Source organism: Uloborus diversus, chromosome 7 (genome assembly GCF_026930045.1).
Source record: "Uloborus diversus isolate 005 chromosome 7, Udiv.v.3.1, whole genome shotgun sequence".
In the NCBI taxonomy this organism is placed as follows: Eukaryota; Metazoa; Arthropoda; class Arachnida; order Araneae; family Uloboridae; genus Uloborus; species Uloborus diversus.
This window is the reverse complement of record NC_072737.1, coordinates 6539805-6562601: the sequence shown is the minus strand read 5'-3', so window position 1 is coordinate 6562601 and position 22797 is coordinate 6539805. Positions and strand designations below refer to the sequence as shown.

The 22797-nt window shown below is 34.3% G+C and overlaps 1 protein-coding gene across 1 annotated transcript in view; it reads right to left on the bottom strand.

Moving 5' to 3' along the window:
• The window catches only part of LOC129226596 (SEC14-like protein 2), a 190630-nt gene that overhangs the window by 62974 nt on the left and 104859 nt on the right, over positions 1-22797 (bottom strand). Inside the window, exons 2-5 of the mRNA XM_054861220.1 lie at positions 16676-16753; positions 11566-11635; positions 6203-6246; positions 5279-5341 (exon numbers count right to left, since the gene is read on the bottom strand). Coding sequence (XP_054717195.1) covers positions 5279-5341; positions 6203-6246; positions 11566-11635; positions 16676-16729 — 231 coding nt within the window. The 5' untranslated portion in view covers positions 16730-16753. The remainder of the gene's footprint in view (positions 1-5278; positions 5342-6202; positions 6247-11565; positions 11636-16675; positions 16754-22797) is intronic.

The following is a 22797-nucleotide window of genomic DNA, read 5'->3' as shown; positions in this document are numbered from 1 at the left end:
GGGGGTTGGGTCACCCCTGCGCATTTGACGGATATCTACACACCGAAGATAAAGAAGCCTGGCTGGAGCAGTCGCTAAATCTCCGTGACTTCTTGTTGGACACGACATCAACCAAACAATTAGCCACGCCCTACTTCCAAAATGGGACATTTAAAAAAATAAATGGAAAATAACTCTCGAAAAAGTAAAAGTTTTTTTTTTTTGGCTCCATGATTTTTTTTTTTTTTTTTTTTTTGCTTATTCTATCAATTTCAGTCACTAAAAATAGTACTTTTGACTGAAGGAAACAACCCCATTCTGTTAAAAGCATTGCTTGTTCGCTAGAATAAAAGAAACGTTTGCTTATTTCAGAAAAAGTATTGCTATTTAAGAATTTTTTTGCTTACTTAAGAATGCGTTTTGCTTATCACCCATAACACCCGGATTATCCAGATTTTCGGTAGTCCGGAAAAACGAGGTTGTACTGAATTGTAAATTTCATTGAACATTTTAAGGAGTTACAAAATAAGCGAAAGGAACAAATATATTTTTACGATGACGCCACTAAAGTTAGATAAAAACTTTACGGGACAAACAAGGGAATAATTTTCGGGTAAGTCTTCTAGGAAAATTCAGAAATCTTGCAAAAATTTCAAGTCGAAGACGTTCTTCTGAATGTTAAAGCGCTGGATCCTTCCTGGATCGAGGGCTTTACTGAAAGTCTCATTCAATCTATGGAAAGTTTTGATATTGTCACCAGGGTTGGAAAATATCATGATATTTTCAAAAGTACCGAAAATATCCGACATTTTGATATATATATATCGATATTTTTATATATATCCGATATTTTCAATTAACACAAACTAAAGTCTTCTTAAAGAAGTTCTTCTGCCCTTATATAGAAGTTTGGTAAGACCTCGTTTGGAGTATGCTGTTCAGTTTCGGTCTCCTTATCTTAAGAAAGATATTAATGTATTGGAAAGGGTTCAGAGGCGGGCTACAAAGCTAATAAATGGACTTTCTCATTTAGACTACGTATCCACAGGCTTAGAATGCTAAAAATGTACAGTCTTGAGCAAAGAAGAGACCCAGGGGACATGATTCAGTTGTTTAAATTTATTAAAATGAAAGATGTTACGGGGTTGAAGTTTAGCACTGAAAACAGGACAAGGGGTCATTGTTTTAAACTATTTAAATCTCAGGCTAACATGGATATTAGGAAAAATTATTATTATAGCAGGGTAGCGGAACCTTGGAACCGCTTACCGGAAGAGGTGGTAATGAGCAAGGGAGTAGGTAGTTTTAAGAGGGCCATTGATCTTCACTGGGGATTGTAAATTGACTAGGACCAGCCTAGCTGAGCCCAGAGCCTGTTGCTGGTCGTCACTTAAGTATTTGTATTTGTAAAATAGTAAATGCATCCTCAAATCACTATTTATTTTCTTACATTATTATTACAATATGCAGACTTAAAATTAAAGGTTTCTCTCATTAGTCATATATAATATTTCAATTTACAATTTTTTCAATGTTAATGAAGTTAATTTAGCATCAGCTGTTTTACTCATTTTTTTTTTCTGTTAGCTACCTCTACAGTTATATGATTCAGAAATAAAAAAATATGCATTAGTTGGTGCACAGTCATTAGACATTTTTTTTTTTTTCTGACCAACGTTTAATTTTTTGTTTTCGTTATATTTAGTTAGGCACTTTTATTATGATTTAAAATTGTTGCAGTACTAATGATAAAAATGAATATAAAATAAAAATATATTACTTTGCTGTATTTATAATGTAATAATACATCATAAAAAATATAGTGCATACTTTTTTAGTTCTTTTTATTAATAAATTAACAATATTACTAGGATTTATATATTTTTATATTGAAAATAACGTAGTCGAAAAAATAAATATCGAAAGTATCAAAATATCATGGTATTTTCAAAATAAATATCGGATCTATATCGTGATATAGGGTAGACCGACCAGTGAATGAACAGTTAAGCACTATTTCATTTTTTAAAAATCCTAGTAATTTTAAATTTTATACTATACAGATTGTGATAGCTAAAACATTTTAATTGATCTATGTAAATATCTCTAAAAAATCGCGGGAACATAAATGGTTCCGCTTCCGACTTCTTTAGGTGTTTAAAGAAAAAATGGCACAAAGACCCAGTGAATGAACACCTCGAACCAGTAAATAAACACAAATTGGTCCAGTGAATGAAAATGATAAATTTTGATTAAAAAAAAAACTAAGTTTCTTTGAGATCTATCTATCTATCTATCTATCTATATATAACTACTATATCTATTTATCTATCTATCTATCTATTTAGATAACTATCTATATCTATCTATCTATCTATCTATATATCTATCTATTTATATATCGTATCTATTTATCTCTATGTCTATTTACCTATTTATCAATGTACTTATCTATTTTTCTATCTATCTACTTATCTATCTATCTATATACTTATCTATCGATATATTTATCTACTTGTCTATCTATATACTTATCTATCGATCTATCTATCTACTTATTTATCTACTTATCTATCTATCTATTTATATAACTATCTATATCTATTTATCTATCTATCTACTTATCTGTATCTAGCTATGTATATCTATCTATCTATCTATCTTCTTATCTATTTATCTACTTATCTATCTATATACTTATCTATCGATCTATCTATCTACTTATTTATCTACTTATCTATCTATCGATATATATACTTATCTATCGATCTATCTCTCTACTTATCTATCTATCTATTTATCTATCTCTATATATATCTACTTATCTGTCCACTTATCTACTTATCGATCGATTTATCTACTTATCTCTCTACTTATCTACTTATCTATATACTTATCTATACATCTATCTACTTATCTATCTGTCTATCTACCTAACTATCTACCTATCTATCTATCTATCTTATCAGCATATCTACCTATCTATATCTATCCACCAATCTATATCTAAAGGTCTATCTACCTGTCTATATATCTACCTACTATATATCTCTATATCAGTCTCTCTACCTAGCTATCTATCTCTATATTAGTCTCTCTATCTACCTATCTATCTGTTAACCACTACCTATCTATTTATCTATTAATAAATCTATCGATCTATCTATCAACCTACCTATTCTATCTCTATATTTATCTACCTATATATCTATTTATCTCTTATTTTTTATGTATCTATCTCTTTATCTTCCTCTATCTATTTATCTATCTATTTATATATCGTATCTAGCTATTTATATATATTTATCTATATATATTTATCTATCTATCTATCTACCTACTTATTTATCTATCTATCTATCTATATACTTATCTTTCGATCTATCTATCTATATACTTATCTATCTATCTATCTATCTACCTATCTACTTATCTATCTATCTATCTATCTACCGATCTACTTATCTATCTATATACTTATCTATCGATCTATCTCTCTACTTATCTATCTATTTATCTATCTATTTATCTCTATATATATCTACTTATCTGTCCATTTATCTACTTATCGATCGATTTATCTACTTATCTCTCTACTTATCTGCTTATCTATATACTTATCTATACATCTATCTTCTTATCTATCTGTCTATCTACCTAACTATCTACCTATCTATCTATCTATCTTATCAGCATATCTACCTAACTATATCTATCCACCAATCTATATCTAAAGGTCTATCTACCTGTCTATATATCTACCTACTATATATCTCTATATCAGTCTCTCTACCTAGCTATTTATCTCTATATTAGTCTCTCTATCTACCTATCTATCTGTTAACCACTACCTATCTATTTATCTATTAATAAATCTATCGATCTATCTATCAACCTACCTATTCTATCTCTATATTTATCTACCTATATATCTATTTATCTCTTATTTTTTATATATCTATCTCTTTATCTTCCTCTATCTATTTATCTATCTATGTACAAACATACATACATATCTACCTATTTATTCTCTCTTTGTATATATATTTCTATTTCTCTATCTCTCTATCGATCTGTCTATCTATCAAGAGAGATAAAGATATAGAAAGATAGATGTAGGTAGGTAGGTTAATATACAGATAGAGATATAAATAAACAAAAGATAAAACTCAGTAAAAAGTGCATTGTTTACAAAGACAAAAATAAAGAAAAATTATAAAATATATAATGAAATCTTTACTAATAATAAAGCTGAAAGTCTCTCTGTCAGGATCTCAGTGACGCGCATAGCGCCTAGACCGTTCGGCCGATTTTCATGAAATTTGGCACAAAGTTAGTTTGTAGCATGGGGGTTTGCACCCCGAAGCGATTTTTCGAAAATTCGATGCGGTTCTTTTTCTATTCTAATTTTAAGAACAAAAATATCATAAGATGGACGAGTAAATTACGAAATTATCATAACGTGGAACCGTAACATGGGCACAAGCCAATTGGCGAGATACGAAATTATCATAACGTGGAACCGTAACATGAGTGCAAGCCAATTGGCGATAAAATTTACCATACATTATTTGTAAATATACAGGCGAACCAAAAGACCTTTTAATTATTCTATTACGGGCAAAGCCGTGCGGGTACCACTAGTACATAAATAAATAAGCATATAAAACTATCTGCATTACAAATAAGTGAGAAAATTAAAATATCTCAAAGAAACTTCAAATTTCTTTTTAAATCAAAAGAAATTTTGCCATTGTTCATTCACTGGGTTTTCGCAATTTTTCGAACCCAGTGACTGAACACCCCTCTACCTGAAAATCTACGCATTCTGCATTGACTGAAACAATTTAAATCCATAGCCTAAATATGTATACTAAATTTTTTTTTCGTAAAGTTAAAAAATAAAATTTATCAATAAAAATAATATTCATCAAAATAATTGCTTGCGCGAAACCAGCCTTATTATTTTAAAAGAGGAAAACAACGATTCACGGCAGTAAAACTTTCAAATTTTTTTCAGGAAAAAAATACGTATCCAATGTAACCAATCAGGTATCAGATAACTTAGAATATCAATAAAGAACACTTTTGTAGTGAATTTATTTAGAAAAAAAATTTGGAAGCTTATTTTTTTTTTAAAAAATGACGCGCTGTTCATTCACTGGGTGGTGTTCACTCACTGGTCGGTCTACCCTATATCGACTGATATACATCGTCACATAAATGTATACCACTTTCGTGGTAAAAAATAGATTTTACAAGAAATTAGTTTTAAAAAGAAAAACCTTTTTAGACTCACTTCTGATCTTTTGAACCATTCTGTAATAGTGTCAAACTCGTAAATTTCCCTGCAATCGTGAATCTATGGAAAAAGAAATTAACACTAGAAAAATGAGTAAGATAAAAATTACCAACGACTAAACATCATAGTAAATGAATAAGACTAAATAAACTTCTAAACATGTTTTATACGATTTATGAATATGGCTAAATGACAACCGTGTAAACATGTTACTTTCAAATTGTTTATACATAAAACGAAATTAAGAAATTTTAAATATGTTACTGTCAATTAAATATTTGTCTAAGTGCATATTACTTAAAGCATTACGAGAAGAAATAAAATCGAAGCAATTTAGAAAAATATCTCAGAAACAAATTATTCTTACTGTTCCCCTTGCGAACGCAAAAACAAAAAATTTTAATATTTTATGCAAACATGAAATTCATACATGAAATTTTCAGAAACTAGTACATTTGTGTAAGAACGAAATTTTAACTGCACTAATGTCCAAAAGAAAAACCATGAATGTTTTTACATAATTTGCTGTAGTTGCATATGTGCGAGGTCATTATGAGATCAAAAAATGATGGCCCCTTGATTATTTCAAAGACATTCCAAGTACTTGGAAAAATAATTGGTTTCAGTTTTCCCCGGAAAGTTTTCAAATTTTTAGTCTTAAGAATGCATTTTAACTGCATATTTTTTAAAAAGTTTTCAATTCAACTTTGGTGTTACCCCCAAGACGGGTTTTACCCGGGGCGGACCCCGCCACCTCCGTCCCTCGATAGCCGACGCTACTGATTATGCCACTACTTACGTAATAACCACGACATACATTCCCCACTTAGGATTATTATTTTCGTCAAAACATATTCAATGCACAATTGAATGTATTTTTTTTTAAATACAAGATTACAAATACAAAGGGAAAAAAAATACCTGACGAAAAAGAGCTTCTGCCTTCTTTAAATTATAGTTTCGGGCTGAAATAATGAGAGAAAAAAATGTTATATCAAAAGATGAAAATCATTACTGATTTGCATCATTGTAAGAGTTTTTCTTAGTGCAATAAATGATACTCAAGAAACTGCAGGAAAATGCTCAAACAGCATTAAAATTGCAGACACGTGTTTCGACGTTACAAGAAACTCCGCTTTCAAAAAAATAGCGGTTTTGTGGGAGGGGTAATGAAGGTACGTACTTCTCCCAGAAAATGGAAGTATTCTCTCTCTCTCCTTCTCTCTTTTTTTTTTTTTTAAAGTTTGAAATAAAAATTATTATTGAAATATTAATATTGAATTATTAAGTTACAAATACAACTGAACAAGTATAAACCAACAATAAATTATTTCACTATATATTGAAAAACGGAAAATTCATAGGTTTACCCCACTCAGCCTAATTACTTTTGGGTAGGCTTGCCGGACGACCCGGTTTGACGGGGACAGTTCCGGTTTTCAGACAAAATTCCGGTGTCCCAGGTCCGGTTTACTTCACGTCCCGGAAAATGATAAATTTGAATATAGATAACTAAAAAAGTCTAAAAATAATTTATTATGAAGGATTATTTAGGATAACTATTTTCTCATTTGCAACAATAAAATGTAAAGTAAATATTGAATTATCTTGTGAAGGTTTTTACGACAATATTAAAACCAAAAGAGTTCTAACCAATAAAAAGTGCATGCAAATATTTTTCAATTTTTTTGCTTATTCAAAGTGTTTCTGTTTGCTTAAATAACTTGAAAATATAAACATGAAAGAAATAAAATGTTAAAATTCAATGCAATAAAAATGAACTACCGTCTAAAACCCTGTAGAAGCTAGCCAAGGTTAAACCCTTTTGAATACCCGCGACACGGGGGGGGGGGGGGGTGCTCTTCCGATGTCCGGGTTGAACATTTCAGAAATCTGGCAAGCCTACTTTTCGTTCTCATGCTTTATTCTTTTGGTTAGAACAATGTTTCATTCAATTTATAGTAGTTGAAATAATATTAACATTGAAAACTAAACAGAAATTTTTATCTTATCTAAATTCTCGTCCTAGAGGCTTTGAACAAACTTTAGGGAAACGTACAAAAAATGGTTATTTCTTGATTAGATTGCATAAATGGTTTTTATTTTATTGTTTTTTATTTAAAAAAAAACATTATTACGTATGGGAGCATAACAACCTCCTTCCTTTTCGGAAAAAATTTTGGGTGATATAAATAAATTTTACGCATAAAAATTCCGAAACCTATTCCATCACTTTCAGAACCGCCATTGTTTTCAATGCAAAAAGAGTGAAATTATTGATATAAAGTCATCCGACAAACGTTGATAGAGTTCTTTGTACTTTCGGAACATGTGTCTGCGATCCTTTTTAGCCTACTTTCCCAGTAAAAATCAGAAAAAGAAGAAGAAAAGCATGAAAGAAGGCTTAATGCATCTTAAAAGTATCGCGAAAAACAAAAAAAAAAAAAATAAATAAATAAATAAAATAATTAAATCAATATCGAAAAATTAAAAAATTGGAAAGTAGGGTATTGAGATGGGAAAAAATGTCTGTCGGTCTGTCTGTCTGTCGGTCTGTCTGTCCCCCCCCCCCCCCAATAACTTTTGAATGAATAGTTCGATTCAAACAAACTTTTTTTTGTTCGAAAGATCTCGACGAGAACACCTCATTCCCATATTTCACTTTTTGATTTGAACTTTTTTTTTTTTCAATTTTGAACAGTTCAAAAAATCTTAACATTAGCGCCTACGGGGAAATTCAAGGCAATTCCGAACTGTGAGGCGAATTTGCTTCAAACAAACTTTGTAGGAAAAAGCTTTTGATGAAAAACTTGTATATAAAATATCTTTCTGATTTGAACAATTTTCCGTTCAATTTTGAACAGTTCAAATCCCTTAACATTAGCGCCTACGGGGAAACTGAAAGTCAATGTAGATTCCGTACTTGAAGGCGGATTTATTTCAAACAAATTTTGTTGGAAATAGCTCTTGACGCCAAACTCCAGACTCCGACTCCGAGAATTTAGGGGCACCTGACTCCGAATCCGACTCATGTGCCCGACAATTAATCGAACTCCGACTCCCCGACTTCGACTCTGACTTCGTAGCTTTGGCAAAAATTTATACACGGAGGACAAATGACTGACGCCGATTCTTGGATATTCGTCTCCGACTCCTTTATCCTAAAATGGAGATGACGACTCCGACTCCGAGAGACTCCGACTGGCTATGGTTAACTGTGAAATAATTATGGTTGATATGACTTGTTTTTATTTTCACGCTTAAGTTTTAATTTAGGCATTCAATTTTCGGCGAATAAACTCGAAGTCATATGTTTCTACATAAAGATATGAATAGACGATTTTTTTTTTTTTTTTTTTTTGACAATGAAAAGTATTCCTTTAAGTTGACATTTTATTGTTTTTATTTATTTTGGTAAGTGCAGTAATTCATTTTAAAAATTATTTTTGGCAACAGGGGAAAAAGAAACGATTTTTTTTTTTTTTTTTTTTTGATATGATGTATTTATTTTAATGAGTTTATTAATTTTAACTATTATTTTTTCGTTTCGAAAGCTGCTAAAGAATTTTTTTTAATGGAAAAAAGTGTTTTAGCTGCTTTGTTTAAAAGATGCTTCTATTTTATTTGTTCGGTTTTTTTTTTTTTACGCATCTAATTTTTTTAGATGTGAGGAATATTTTATGAGAATATTGATCAGGTACTAGAAAGTAGTATGGGTATACGGGGAAGTAGGCTCGTATAGTTCTAGACGATACTTCTTGTTACTCTTAGTGCATTTTACACTGTTTTTTAGTTAATTACAATCATTGACCGACATCAAATGCAAAGTGTGACAAGCGAACGGCATGAGCACATTTTTTGAGATGTGCCATTATGGGACAATTTTGATACACATTCATTGCAATAATGTTAGTTTATAAGGTCCCAAGAAAATATAAATTTGCGAAAAATTTTAGTATTAGGTTTCTTCTTAATTCCATTTTAATGCAATGCCAGAGGCGACGATTGGGACTGAAAAAAAAAAGTGGATGAAGGGGAGGGGGTGCAAAAAAAAGGAGAAAGGAAGAATAAACGACAACTAAAAGCCATAAGATTTTTACCGGCAGTAAAAAAAAAAAGAGAGAGAGAGAGAGAAAGGAAATAGTACAAAATTTTGTTTAAAAGTCTGGTTTTTATAGCATATAAGTGGTAATTGATGCAAATTTAACAGCTTAACTCACGTTTTTCTCAAGATTTTAATGATTTATGTTCACAATAACATTCCCCAAAGAAACACTTACATGAATTCGCCTTTCATTATTTACCCCTAAGTATTTTGAGAAGTCACAAACAATTAGTAATCATTTCATTAAGCAACTATGGCTCGTTTGAGTTATGCAACTGATTTACCAATATCTAAACAATGAATACATAAACTAAAAGTAACTGCATGTGCTCAGTAATGTTTCGTAAACAGATATACGAAGTAAAACAAATAACTATGATTTGAAAGTTTTGACGCCTCTGCTTTTTTTATAATTTCTAGTTTTGGTTTCCAAATCGGAAAATAAAATAACTAAATGAACCGTAAAAAGGAGGGGGGTTGCCCCCTCCCCTCGAATCGCCGCCACTTTAGCAATGCTAAAGCCAGTGGTAAATGTATGCATTAAAAATAGTTCAGGTGTGCAATAACGATATGACACTATAATACATTATCCAACTAAAACAATGTCGTTTATATAGTGCGGCTTCGGTAACTTGTGCCTTGGACAAATTCATTTACGCTTGTATCGTAAGAGAAGTTGCTGTTTTGGCACAGTGCCCATAATCTTTGGCGCAACAGCCTTTTTACGTTCATTTTCTTTACTAATAATAAAGCTGAAAGCCTCTCTGTCCGGAGGATGTCTGGATGTCTGTAGGATGTTTGTGACGCGCATAGCGCCTTAACCGTTCGGCTGATTTTCATGAAATCTTTATCTTTACTAATAATAAAGCTGAAAGTCTCTCTGTCCGGAGGATGTCTGGATGTCTGTAGGATGTGTGTAGGATGTCTGTGACGCGTATAGCGCCTAAACCGTTCGGCTGATTTTCATGAAATCTTTATCTTTACTAATAATAAAGCTGAAAGTCTCTCTGTCCGGAGGATGTCTGGATGTCTGTAGGATGTGTGTAGGATGTCTGTGACGCGTATAGCGCCTAAACCGTTCGGCTGATTTTCATGAAATCTTTATCTTTACTAATAATAAAGCTGAAAGTCTCTCTGTCCGGAGGATGTCTGGATGTCTGTAGGATGTCTGTGACGCGCATAGCGCCTAAACCGTTCGGCCGATTTTCATGAAATTTGGCAAAGTTAGTATGTAGCATGGGGGTGTGCACCTCGAAGCGATTTTTCGAAAATTCGATGTGGTTCTTTTTCTATTCCAATTTTAAGAAAAAAACTATGATAAATTACGAAATTATCCTAACGTGGAACCGTAACATGGGCACAAGCCAATTGGCGAGATACGAAATTATCATAACGTGGAACTGTAACGTGGGTACAAGCCAATTGGCGAGAAAATTCACCATACATTATTTGTAAATATACAGGCGAACCAAAAGACCTTTTAATTTTTCTATTACGGGCAAAGCCGTGCGGGTGCCACTAGTAACAAATAAAACCGTATAAGCTTCAGCAGATTAGAAATCAGCTTATGAGAGTAAGAAAAGCAAGCATTAAAGCTGCAATTACACTTTTATTTTTATTTTTGAAGAAACATCTTGATTTTAAAAGATATGTATAATTATTCTTGAGATGTTCAATTCTTTTGTTTTTTCTATTCAGAAAATTTTTCGACCAAATCAGATTTCTTTTTTTGACAGACGACTTTTCTCATACGGGCCGAGGGCAAGAATCACACACAAAGCAAAACGTGCCGGGAATCAGAAAATGTGTAGAATCATGGCCCCACTAAAATTTCGCTTACGCCTATAGGCCGTGACAATCGCTGAAACTCATAGCAACAAAGAGGGCGCTACAGGGAACCTCTGTTTTCCATTACGTTGCCATTGATTGGTGGATGCAGGGTTTCGTTCAACGCCTCTTTTGGTCAAAATGGGAGACGTTCAATCAAAAATAAACGAAATTTGAAAGGTTGACGTTGATTGGTGGATGCATGAGCGGATCATAGTTGCATCGGTTTAACGCAGAAGTCATAAATTGTCAAAGCCCAAAAGCGTCAGCGCCATCTAGTGGGGCTACGGTAGAAGACAAAGCGCTGTTAAATGAAAATTAGAATATTAAAAACGAAAATTCAAATTCTTACCTCTCAGCCATTTATTGAGCGTGATGTCTGAATGACCAGGTGTTAGAATATCCGATACATTTTTCTTGAACTGCGAATATAAAATAAAATACATATTTAAATGCGTGCATAGCAGGGAAAGTAATTGACTTTTATACCTGAATTATCACGATTTCTCAGTAACTTTGAAAAATTAGTACTCATGCAGAGTGTGTCAATGCACTCCGCTAGTATGTTGTATTTACACTTTACATTTAATTATTGTTGTCAAAGGGCAAGTATTTGCGGGATGACTATTAAAAAGCTTTGCAGAAAAGTTAGATCTACAGGGTCCATTATGAAAGTAATGAGCATTTACTGGCAAAATATATTTATTGATCGTAATTTGTACAAAATGTTTAATATTCTTCAAAATACATTCCTCCTGCATCAATACACTTGCGGAGACGTGTTTGCTACGCCTGAAAGGCACCCTGAAACTCTTCCAAGGGAATGCCTCTCAGGAACGTTGTAACATGGTGTTGGATGTTTCCCAAGGTTCCCCAATGTTTTCCTTTCTTCTCTCTCTCGAGTCGCGGAAACAAAAAGAAGTCACATGAAGCTAAGTAGGGACTGTAAGGTGGTGAGGGATCACCGGGGGGGGGGGGACATCCATAACGGGGTTTGTCGGCGACCTCCTCCTGGCTCTCTTTGAATGCCTTGTGCCACTTCCCAGACTGTGATCTTGAAATGCAATCGTTCTAGAAGGCTTCTTGCAGCATCTGGAATGTTTCGGTTGCATTTTTTCCAAACCTCACGCAAAACTTTATGGCGTATCATTGTTCAAGCGAACGCTCCATTGCGTTATGTTACAAAAGTTGAAAACATACTTCAAGCGGAGGCACTTATCTCCGCTCACACTGCTCGAAAGCAACTGACGACTGGATGCATTGAAAGGGCATATCCCGCACCACATTTCCCAGCCGGTTTTACCGTGTTGCCATCTATCGTCGCGTCACAATAACATTATGCTCATTACTTTCATAATGGACCCTGTATTTCTGATTCTACATCTTCAGATTTTGCAGATTTCAGCAAAATTTGAGAATACAGGCTGAAATTCTGCAGAATTACTCAATTATTTAAACTTAAATCGTGACAACCCTATGAGAGGACCACTTTTGCTTAGATAGCCCTATACTTTTAAATGCAGGTAAACAGCAGTATCTGCAGAAATAAGCTTTCGAAATATTTGAAGAAACGCGTTTTCGATTCAATAAAGAGGAAAATTTTGGAATTAGATTTTATTTATTTATTTTTTTTCGCGCTTTTTACCAGCGGAAACAAAATAAGCAAGCTTGTACAATAAAGCTAACGTACTTTAGGGTAAGGTCACCAGTAACAGACAAGGGTCCGGTGACAGACATTCATAAGTTTGAATTAAAATAATACGCCTTTTAGGCGCTGTCCAACCACGGATTGTATGGAGTTTTCAAATGTCCAGATGAGACGAATCTATGTGAATGAGGGGGGGGAAAAGTAAAAATTTGATGCGCGTATTCCGCTCATTTGAATGAGACTCTGCTTCTGCAAAAGCTGGCATCCCTAAAAAAATAATAGATTCGTCCATTTCCGGCTGTAAAACGGATGTTTGTCTTTCCATACAATCCGTGGTCAGACAGTAATGTTGTCGTGGCTCATGAATACGGTGAAGCCATCTAGTGCTACCAGAGATAATTTTATCAGCCAGTTGGAACGTACAAGGCAGTGGTGGAAAGTTATCAACAGCCACAACGAGGTCAGCTGGCGTTTCATGTTCATTTGAATTTAATAAGACTTTAGTTCTGGAAAAAAAAAAAAAAAATTTGAATTTTGACATCTTGAATTATGTTTTTCGCAATCACGAGGGTGTGTATGTAGGCATGTGTGTTTGTGTGTGTGTGGGGGGGGGTGTTTGTGTGTACGTGGTATGTGTGTTTGTGTCTGTGTGCTGGCATAAGTGTGGGGGGGGGGTATGTGCATGTGTGTGTAGGCATATGTGTTTGTGTGTGTGTGCGGGTAGGAATGTGTGGGTAGTTGTGTGTATGTGTGTGTATGTATGCGTATGTGTATGTCGGCATATGTGTTTGTTTCTGTGTGCAGGCATGAATGTGTGGGTAGTTGTGTGTATGTGTGTGTATGTATGCGTGTGTGTTTGTGTGTGTATGTGTATGTGTGTGCGTGTGTGTGTGTAGTTGTGTATGTATGCGCGTGTGTGTAGGACATGGATGCAACCTGGAGACGGCTTTCGCTATAGGTGCAGCATCGTGAGGAGCCCGCCTGTCCACGGTGATGGTGCAGAGGGTGGCGGTGGGAAAATAAAATCATAGGACATCAAAAACAGTCAAATGAAAGCAATAAGCAATCGTGATTGCTCAAAAGAAGAACTTTTGTGAATTTTGAAGGGAAAAGGGGGGGAGAAGAGAAGAGGGAATTTTGTCTATTAATCATCTTTTTATCATCCTCTCTGTTACTCATCCTTCTCGCTTGTCTGTTCCTGGGTATCATCAGATTTTCGGTATCTGTTACTGGCGGGGGGGGGGGGGGGTCAGACCTTTTTTCGAAATCTTTACTAATAATAAAGCTGAAAGTCCCTCTGTCTGTCAGGATGACAGACAGAGATGTGCGAAGCCAACTCTGACCGATTAGCGGTCCGATCTTTTGAACGAAAACTTTTTAAACTTCATATATTGCCTAATTTCTTCTTTCCACCAAAGATCAAGATCTTCCACTGCACTGATCTTTTGTGTACAGAACTACCCTGTTGTAATTTATCTGGACGAAAATAAAATTTGTTTCATCTTTAAATTCCAACACCTTTTCCTTTAATAATGTACTGATTAGTTAGATAATCCTTAAGTCTTTTTGACATTGGTGCCAAAACTCAGATGGATTTGAGCCGAGAAACAAATGTTGCTCGGTACTTTCTGATCATTCAGTTAGGAAAACCTAAAGCACCGATTCGGTCACATGGTTCAACCAAAGACCATCTACGACGACAGAACACACGTTTTGTGTGAACCTTCCCCTTCCAGTATTTAAAAATATATCACGCGGGACCTAAAACGTTGCTTTCAAGAAATGAAGGCCTCTCTCTCTTTCTCTCTCTCTACGTTTTGTCTTTTCTCAATTGACATATCCCAGTAATAAATTTCATTACAAAAAGCAGAGCTGGCTTTCTTTTTGTCCTTTGGCAACGGGTTAAATATTTATTTAAATTTTCGCTCAACAATAGGTTAAAATAAATATTAATCATTTGGGAGATATAATCATCCAATGTTTAAATTAATTAATTAATTAACAATAACGTTTTGGATTCGATCCATCGCGCTTCGAAACCATGCTTGCCACAACTCAATTATACACAAAAATTTTTATCAAAATCGGTCCAGCCGTTTAAAAGCCTTATGGTGACAAACGTCCGCACAGAAGATTTTTATATATTAAGATATATATATATATCCTAGCATTCCCGTAGCCGGTATTGTTCGGGTAATGGAATTAGCAGGGGTTAACAGTGCTTGGTGCACCCAGTTTCGAAAATCCCCTACAATAATTACTTATTATCTATAACTTTTTCTAATTTGGGGAGGATCCCGTGGACCCTGGACTCCTTATATATATATGCCCTTGTCCTTAACCGATCTTTAATTGTTATTAACGATCCTTTTAAAGTATTGATTATCTTTGCAAACAGAGGTCATCCACATTTTATTGTTATACCTATGTTTAAGCTAGAACTTCTTTGTATACAACATTTTTAGTTTTTTTTTCTGGTGCTAAAATTATTAAACTGCTTGATGAACTGGCTTTGGAGCAAGCTACATAACATTGGTCGTGTGAAAAAAAGTCTTCTCTTAAATCGATCCCTGCTACTTTTAATGTCTGTCCTTGTGACTTATTAATGGTTATTGCGAAGCAAACTTTAACAGGAAACTGCACTCTTCTAAATTCAAAAGGATAGTCCGCCTGTGATGATGTTCTTAAAAACTTCGTTTCTAGTTTTGAAAAAATAAAAGCAAAAGACAGAAACATTATGATTTGACTTGAGAAAAGCCTCGGAGAATCACGTGAGAAACAAAAACAATATCAAATTTATAGTTCGCAAATTTTAAGTTGAGATGAAGTACTGAATAATGATTTGCATAGAGGAAAGCCTTCGAAAATAAGGGATTTGAATTTCAATGACAGGTTTTTAATTTCGCTGAAATTACGGGGTTTTAATTAATTTCTCCCGAACTAATTGAGATTTCGAAAAATCCTTTCTTAGTGGTTACTTTTGTAATCATGCGGACATGCCTGCCAAATTTCAAGTCTGAAGCTTCAGCGGTTTCGGCTGTGCGTTGATATATATATATATATTATATCAGGACATTGATTTTTATATATTAAGATGAGGGTCCGGCTTTGTATTTAAAAATTTGGCCCTGAAAATGATCTTTGTTTGGTAGAAAAATCAGGCTCCGAATCCATTAATAATTCAGACGCAAAACTCAATCTTTACCGAGGCCTAAAAACTAAATCAGAGAAAGTTTTGTGATTTCTAATTTTTATCTGTTGCTATCTCATATTTATTAACAAATTTAAAATGTTTGTAATTAATTTTAGCAAGATTTTTGAAGTCGGCAAAGTCCGCGCGCAAGCGCAGTTGAAATGGCAAATTTGTGATAACCGGGATTTAACGTAGAGTTGTGACTGGTGCCGTTTCCCTAAATGATAAAAAAGCAAAAAATTGAAAAACGAAAAATTTACAGTTACTGTCTTTATACCTCCCCACGACAGATCGTGTTTGTAACATTTTTATCTACACTATTAGAGAAAACTCGATCAAAGAAGGCCAACATAAGTCGGATCTTACACCACCCTTTCTAGTATGAGCGGTCCAGGCATCGTAAAAATACCTACAAGTGTTTGTAATATCAGGACAGCTTGGATTGTTGAAATTAAACGAGACGTTTTTCTAAAAAAACAAGCTTTTAGAAAATGATTCAATCCTATATATTTTACAAGAAAATATAAATTTGAAGTAAACTGGTAATCGTGCAAGGAAAAAAAAAAAAAAAAAACTTAAACGCAGACACTGCAGTGTCTCGTGCCATAACAGCAACTTTACCTGTTTGAGAGCTTCATATTGGGAGTCCGATAAATACACTGCCGAGTCTTCCATGGAAATGTGCAATCGACACGAAAGCTATGAAGAAAAAGAAATAAAGCTGTTATTTTCTGTGTTAAACGAATGGATTACAATTTAATAAACATATTACACATCTATATATATATAAATGAATGTTTGTCTGTATGTCATCCATGAACTCAAAAACTACCCGGCAGATTTGGCTGAAACTTTCACCGTTTGTTATTTTTGGTACTGGGAATGTTTATAGACCAGTTTGAAAAAAATCCGATCGATAGTTCCTTTTTTATTCCAATTTAAGTCACAATCCATTGGATAAATACGAATAAAATGATCGGCTGCAGAAATCAATTCGCGTGAAAGATCTCACTGATAAGAAGTTAGCTGTTGCCATTTTTCTTGAGTTTGAACAAATAAATTCTTTCTTTATTGTTTTATAGCTTTTCATGCAACGGGGGGATTTAAAACTTTTTCTATTTGATATTTTTAGCGATTGATTGATCTTGCAAACTGCGTGAGTACAAAATTTGAGTATAGTCACTTGATACCTGGACCGATTATTATGAAAATTGCTATATATATATATATGTATTTTTCCACGGAGAAGGTGCATAATATGCTCATTGAGGCCACTCGCCACCAGGTGGCACTGCAGAGTAGCAACTTCTGCCCCGTTCTACCGATTGTCATGAAAATCAGTATAATGATGTATTTTTTTGTTGGCGTAGCAACGCGCGTCGGGTATAGCTAGTAGTGAATAAATAAATACCTTTGCAAAAATGATGAAAAGAAAGTGAACAGCATGTTCTTGCACAAAATTAGCAGATTAAGGTTATCGCGATTTAAAACTTTAAATTTGAGTAATTCTGCAGATTTTGCTGCAGGTATCTTTAAATTAAAGAAGACATTTTGCAGATATCTGCAAAATTTCTGTAGGCTTCTTGCAGAATTTTGTAAAAATATCCACATAATCGTTTTCCTGAGAAACAGTTGAGTTTTGAGTCGAATTAACGTAATTTTCCGGAAAATTAGAACTATTTCTTATCTTTATCTTTACTAATAATAAAGCTGAATGTCTCTCTGTCAGGATCTCTCTCTGTCTGTCTGGATCTCTGTGACGCGCATAACGCCTAGACCGTTCGGCCGATTTTCATGAAATTTGGCACAGAGTTAGTTTATAGCATGGGGGTGTGCACCTCGAAGCGATTTTTCAAAAATTCGATGTGGTTCTTTTTCTATTCCAATTTTAAGAACAAAATTATCATAAGATGGACGAGTAAATTACGAAATTATCATAACGTGGAACCGTAACATGGGCACAAGTAAATTGGCAAGATACGAAATTATCATAAAGTGGAACTGTAACATGGGTACAAGCCAATTGGCGAGAAAATTCACCATACATTATTTGTAAATATACAGGCGAACCAAAAGACCTTTTAATTTTTCTATTGCAAGCAAAGCCGTGCGGGTACCACTAGTTTAAAATATCTGCAGAAAGTTGGCTGATTCCTGCAAAATTCGTGAATTGTGAGGAATCTCAACGAAGGTAGGTTTTCTTAGTCGTATTTGAGACAATGAAGTGTGACACTTTGTGTGACACTTTATGGCGAGAAATAGGGATTCAAATGTCAAATTCCTTCTTGGTGCCCCTTTAAAACTGGTCATTATGTTCGAGACGCGGACACGAGCGAATGCAGAAAAGACAAATTGCCTCTTTATTTGGAAACCATCATATAAAGGGTGTCCCAAAATTAAAGCAAGATTTGAATTTGCCACCATTTTTTCCTTAAATTTTTGGCAGCCATGAAAAAAAAAACAATTTGACAGTTGAGAGTTTAGGGTTAGTAAAAATGGGGTGTTATTGTACCATACAGCTAGAGAGTGAAACATTTCAATGACTGCAGAAAAGACAAATTCCCTCTTTATTTGGAAACCATCATATAAAGGGTGTCCCAAAATTAACCTAAGATTTGAATTTGCCACCATTTTTTCCATAAATGGTTGGCAGCCATGAAAAAAGAACAATTTGACAGTTGAGAGTTTAGGGTTAGTAAAAATGGGGTGTTATTGTACCATACAGCTAGAGAGAGTGAAAGATTTCAATGACTGCATAAGGCATTTCCTAGTCGCGTACTCTCTCATTTCGGTGATCAGAATTGGCACCCTAGATCGTGTGATTTAACGTTTTTAAATTTCTTCTTATGAGGTTATTTGAATTCAAAGGTCTATGTCAACAAGCCCACAACCACCCGTGCATTACCGTGTTGCGATACCGAGCGCCAATAACAGTAACTGCTTGACCAGCCTCAACTTTCATTATTTTTGAAACAATTGTTCAATAATGAAAGCGTGTTATTGTATCGTATAACCCTCCATTTTTAATTACCCTAAACTCTCAGCTGTCAAATTGTTCTTTTTTCAGGGTTGCTAACCATTTATTGCAAAAATGGCGGCAAATTCAAATCCTGCGTTATTTTTGGGACACCCTTTAGTTCAGTTAACTGAGAAATTTCGAAAAACCTTAATGAAAACGTAATTTTACTTTAAAAAAAAAAGGTTTTTGTCCCATTTTCTTGTTTAAGAAGTTAGCGGCCAGACTTCAATAACACCAATTCACTTTTTATGTACTTGTTTGTCAATGTATCGATCAACTTCACAATAGTTATCACAGCAAGAAAAACACTAAGTATTCAATTTAGTGTTTGTCTTGCTTATTCATTTTTATTTTGCCATTATGTGTCTTTGTTCTTTCATTTACTAGTTAAAATCATATTGCAGTACACGATTCTGTTTTTTCTAAATTTAAAACTTCGTTTATTTATTTTTTTTTCAACAATTTCTTTCGAAGCTCTAAAGTTTTACGTCGTTTATTCAATAATTTATTACTCGTACCATTTTTCGGCATTCTATTTATGTTTAAGAAAAAATTACTTGGTGCAGTGTAGTCTTGTTCAAGGCTCTTTCGCCATCTAACCAACTAATCTCCTTCGTTTTTTTACTATCGTTTGGTGCAGTTTTATCTATTAAGACTCTTGCGCCACACAAAAACCCAATAGAACCAACCAACCAATAGCTCTAAGTTTTATGTTGATAATTTTATGTTGGCAATATTTAACGCACAATGCTACTATGATTTGTGAAGTTTTCTTGTATTAGTGCAGAAAACTAAAAAAATAAACTAAGTGATTTTCCAATTGCACGGATAATTAAATTGCTGGATAATCCGCATACGAATAATCAAAATTCATTATAAATATCACCTTTCTTCCAGAATCCTATAAATTAAGCGAAGCGAAGTCTGTAAATGATTTCACAGGTTTTTGCAATATATTTAAACCCCCTCCCTCTTCGTCACTATGTATCACACTTCACTCACCCCCTCGTCTGGTCACATATATCGTCGCCTCAGAGCAACAGTAAGACACCTAATTCCATGAATATAACACTAAGATATCCTTCTGTTGCGGTGAGGCGACGATATTACATGACCTATTGTTACAAAAAATGTTATTACATCCAAAATGTGTGACGTTTCACTTCTTGATAGCCCATCCGCAGGGGAGCCCAAATCCTCGCCTCAGAGCAACAGTAAGACATCTAATCCCAGGAATATAACACTAAGATATCCAACTGTTGCGCTGAGGCGACTATATTACATGACCATATTGTTACAAAAAATGTTTTTATTACAACCAAAATGTGTGACGTTTCACTTCTTGATACTCCCTCCGCAGGGGAGCCCAAATCGTCGCCTCAGAGCAACAGTAAGACATCTAATCCCAGGAATATAACACTAAGATATCCTACTGTTGCGCTGAGGCGACGATATTACATGAACGTATTGTTACAAAAAATGTTTTTATTACAACCAAAATGTGTGACGTTTCACTTCTTGATACCCCCTCCGCAGGGGAGCCCAAATCGTCGCCTCAGAGCAACAGTAAGACATCTAATCCCAGGAATATAACACTAAGATATCCTACTGTTGCGCTGAGGCGACGATATTACATGAACGTATTGTTACAAAAAATGTTTTTATTGCAACCAAAATGTGTGACGTTTCACTTCTTGATACCCCCTCCGCAGGGGAGCCCAAATCGTCGCCTCAGAGCAACAGTAAGACATCTAATCCCAGGAATATAACACTAAGATATCCTACTGTTGCGCTGAGGCGACGATATTACATGACCATATTGTTACAAAAAATGTTTTTATTACAACCAAAATGTGTGACGTTTCACTTTTTGATACCCCCTCCGCAGGGGAGCCCAAATCGTCGCCTCAGAGCAACAGTAAGACATCTAATCCCAGGAATATAACACTAAGATGTCCTACTGTTGCGCTGAGGCGACGATATTACATGACCATATTGTTACAAAAAATGTTTTTATTACAACCAAAATATGTGACGTTTCACTCCTTGATACCCCCTCCGCAGGGGAGCCCAAATCGTCGCCTCAGAGCAACAGTAAGACATCTAATCCCAGGAATATAACACTAAGATATCCTACTGTTGCGCTGAGGCGACGATATTACATGACCATATTGTTACAAAAAATGTTTTTATTACAACCAAAATGTGTGACGTTTCACTTCTTAACACCCCCTCCCCAGGGGAGAACAAAATCAAAAACTTTGGGAGGGCGGAAAATGCCAAATGGAAGCCCAAATTTCTCCGATTGATAAAATACGAGTAAGAACGCAGAAGTGCATCTTTTGAAAACGGACATTCCGGTGCTTAAAAACAGCAATATTGCAATGGGGTTGTTTCCTTCAATCAAAAGTAGTACTTTTAGTCACTGAAATTGATAGAATAAGCAAAAAATAAATAAATAAATAAATAAATAAAAATAAAAATAACATGGACCCAGAGAATACTTTCATTTTTCCAACAGCTATTTTTACTTTTTTTTAAATGTCTGATTTTTCAAACAAGGCGTGGTCTCGATAACGTCACAAATGATGCTCTTTGACGCAAATTTCTACCGTGTTTCTAAATTATGATAATCAAGAAGCGAATTAAAAATTACGCTCTACGCTTGCTATCAACCCTATCGTTGCCAATACAAGTGAGTAAAGATGAGAGTTAAATATTTTGCTCTGTGAATGGCAACACTGAATGGCATTTCATCATTTGTGATGTCATCGGCTGAAGCATAAACAATGAAAGCGCGCCGATTTAAGTAATTTTTTTAAAATATTAAACTTAAACAAATTATTTAAAAAATGGTCAGATCTTAGGTTTTTAAACATGCGCTTTCAGAAAAAAATACTTTTAAAATTTTGGAAACGACCCCATTATATCCACAAATTGACGAATCGTTTTCAGACGGTTAGCCAAATAAGAAAAAATTTTAGCTAGTTCCTAGTGAACTCCTATCGGGTTGCCCCTACCCTTAATTCCCTTTGTTACAAACTACTATCACAATTTCTAAAAACTCCTTAACAATCTCAAACAGAGATACTATATGTAGAGGACTGTAGTGTAACGGATCCGGCGAGACTTCCAACTTTCTTGAAAGGACGACACAGTTCTTGATTAAAATCACAGAGAATTTATTTACACTATGTACAGGAAAGATCGCCAACAACTGCTAAATTAATCATCAGCAATTAAGCAAATATCACACAACACCGTAAACTCAACGGTTACACACGTATTAACTTCCAAATATGAAAAAACAACACAGCGAAATGCCTCGCAATAAACAGAGCTAATACACTCTCAGTACAAATTCTCAATCGAAACTGAACTCTGCACCGAATGAGCACCGAATCATGCACCGAAAGAGAACTCGCAAATATTCCACAAGATTCCAAATGCTTCTCGAAAATAGTAGACCGTTATTTTATTTCTTCTTTTTATTCATTCACGAATCTTATCAATGAAAAATAGGGGGACCATATACTTCAACCGAATGTAGAGTGGCTGTATATTCATTACGGGAAACTATTTACAGGTTACGTTACTACAATAATTACTATTTACAGAATTTGTAACAGTATTATGAACAGGAATAGGGCAACTTGTTGTACAAAACATCCAATTTGAAATTCATTAGAAATAGCTCCGTTGTAACAAATAAAAGTTTTATCAA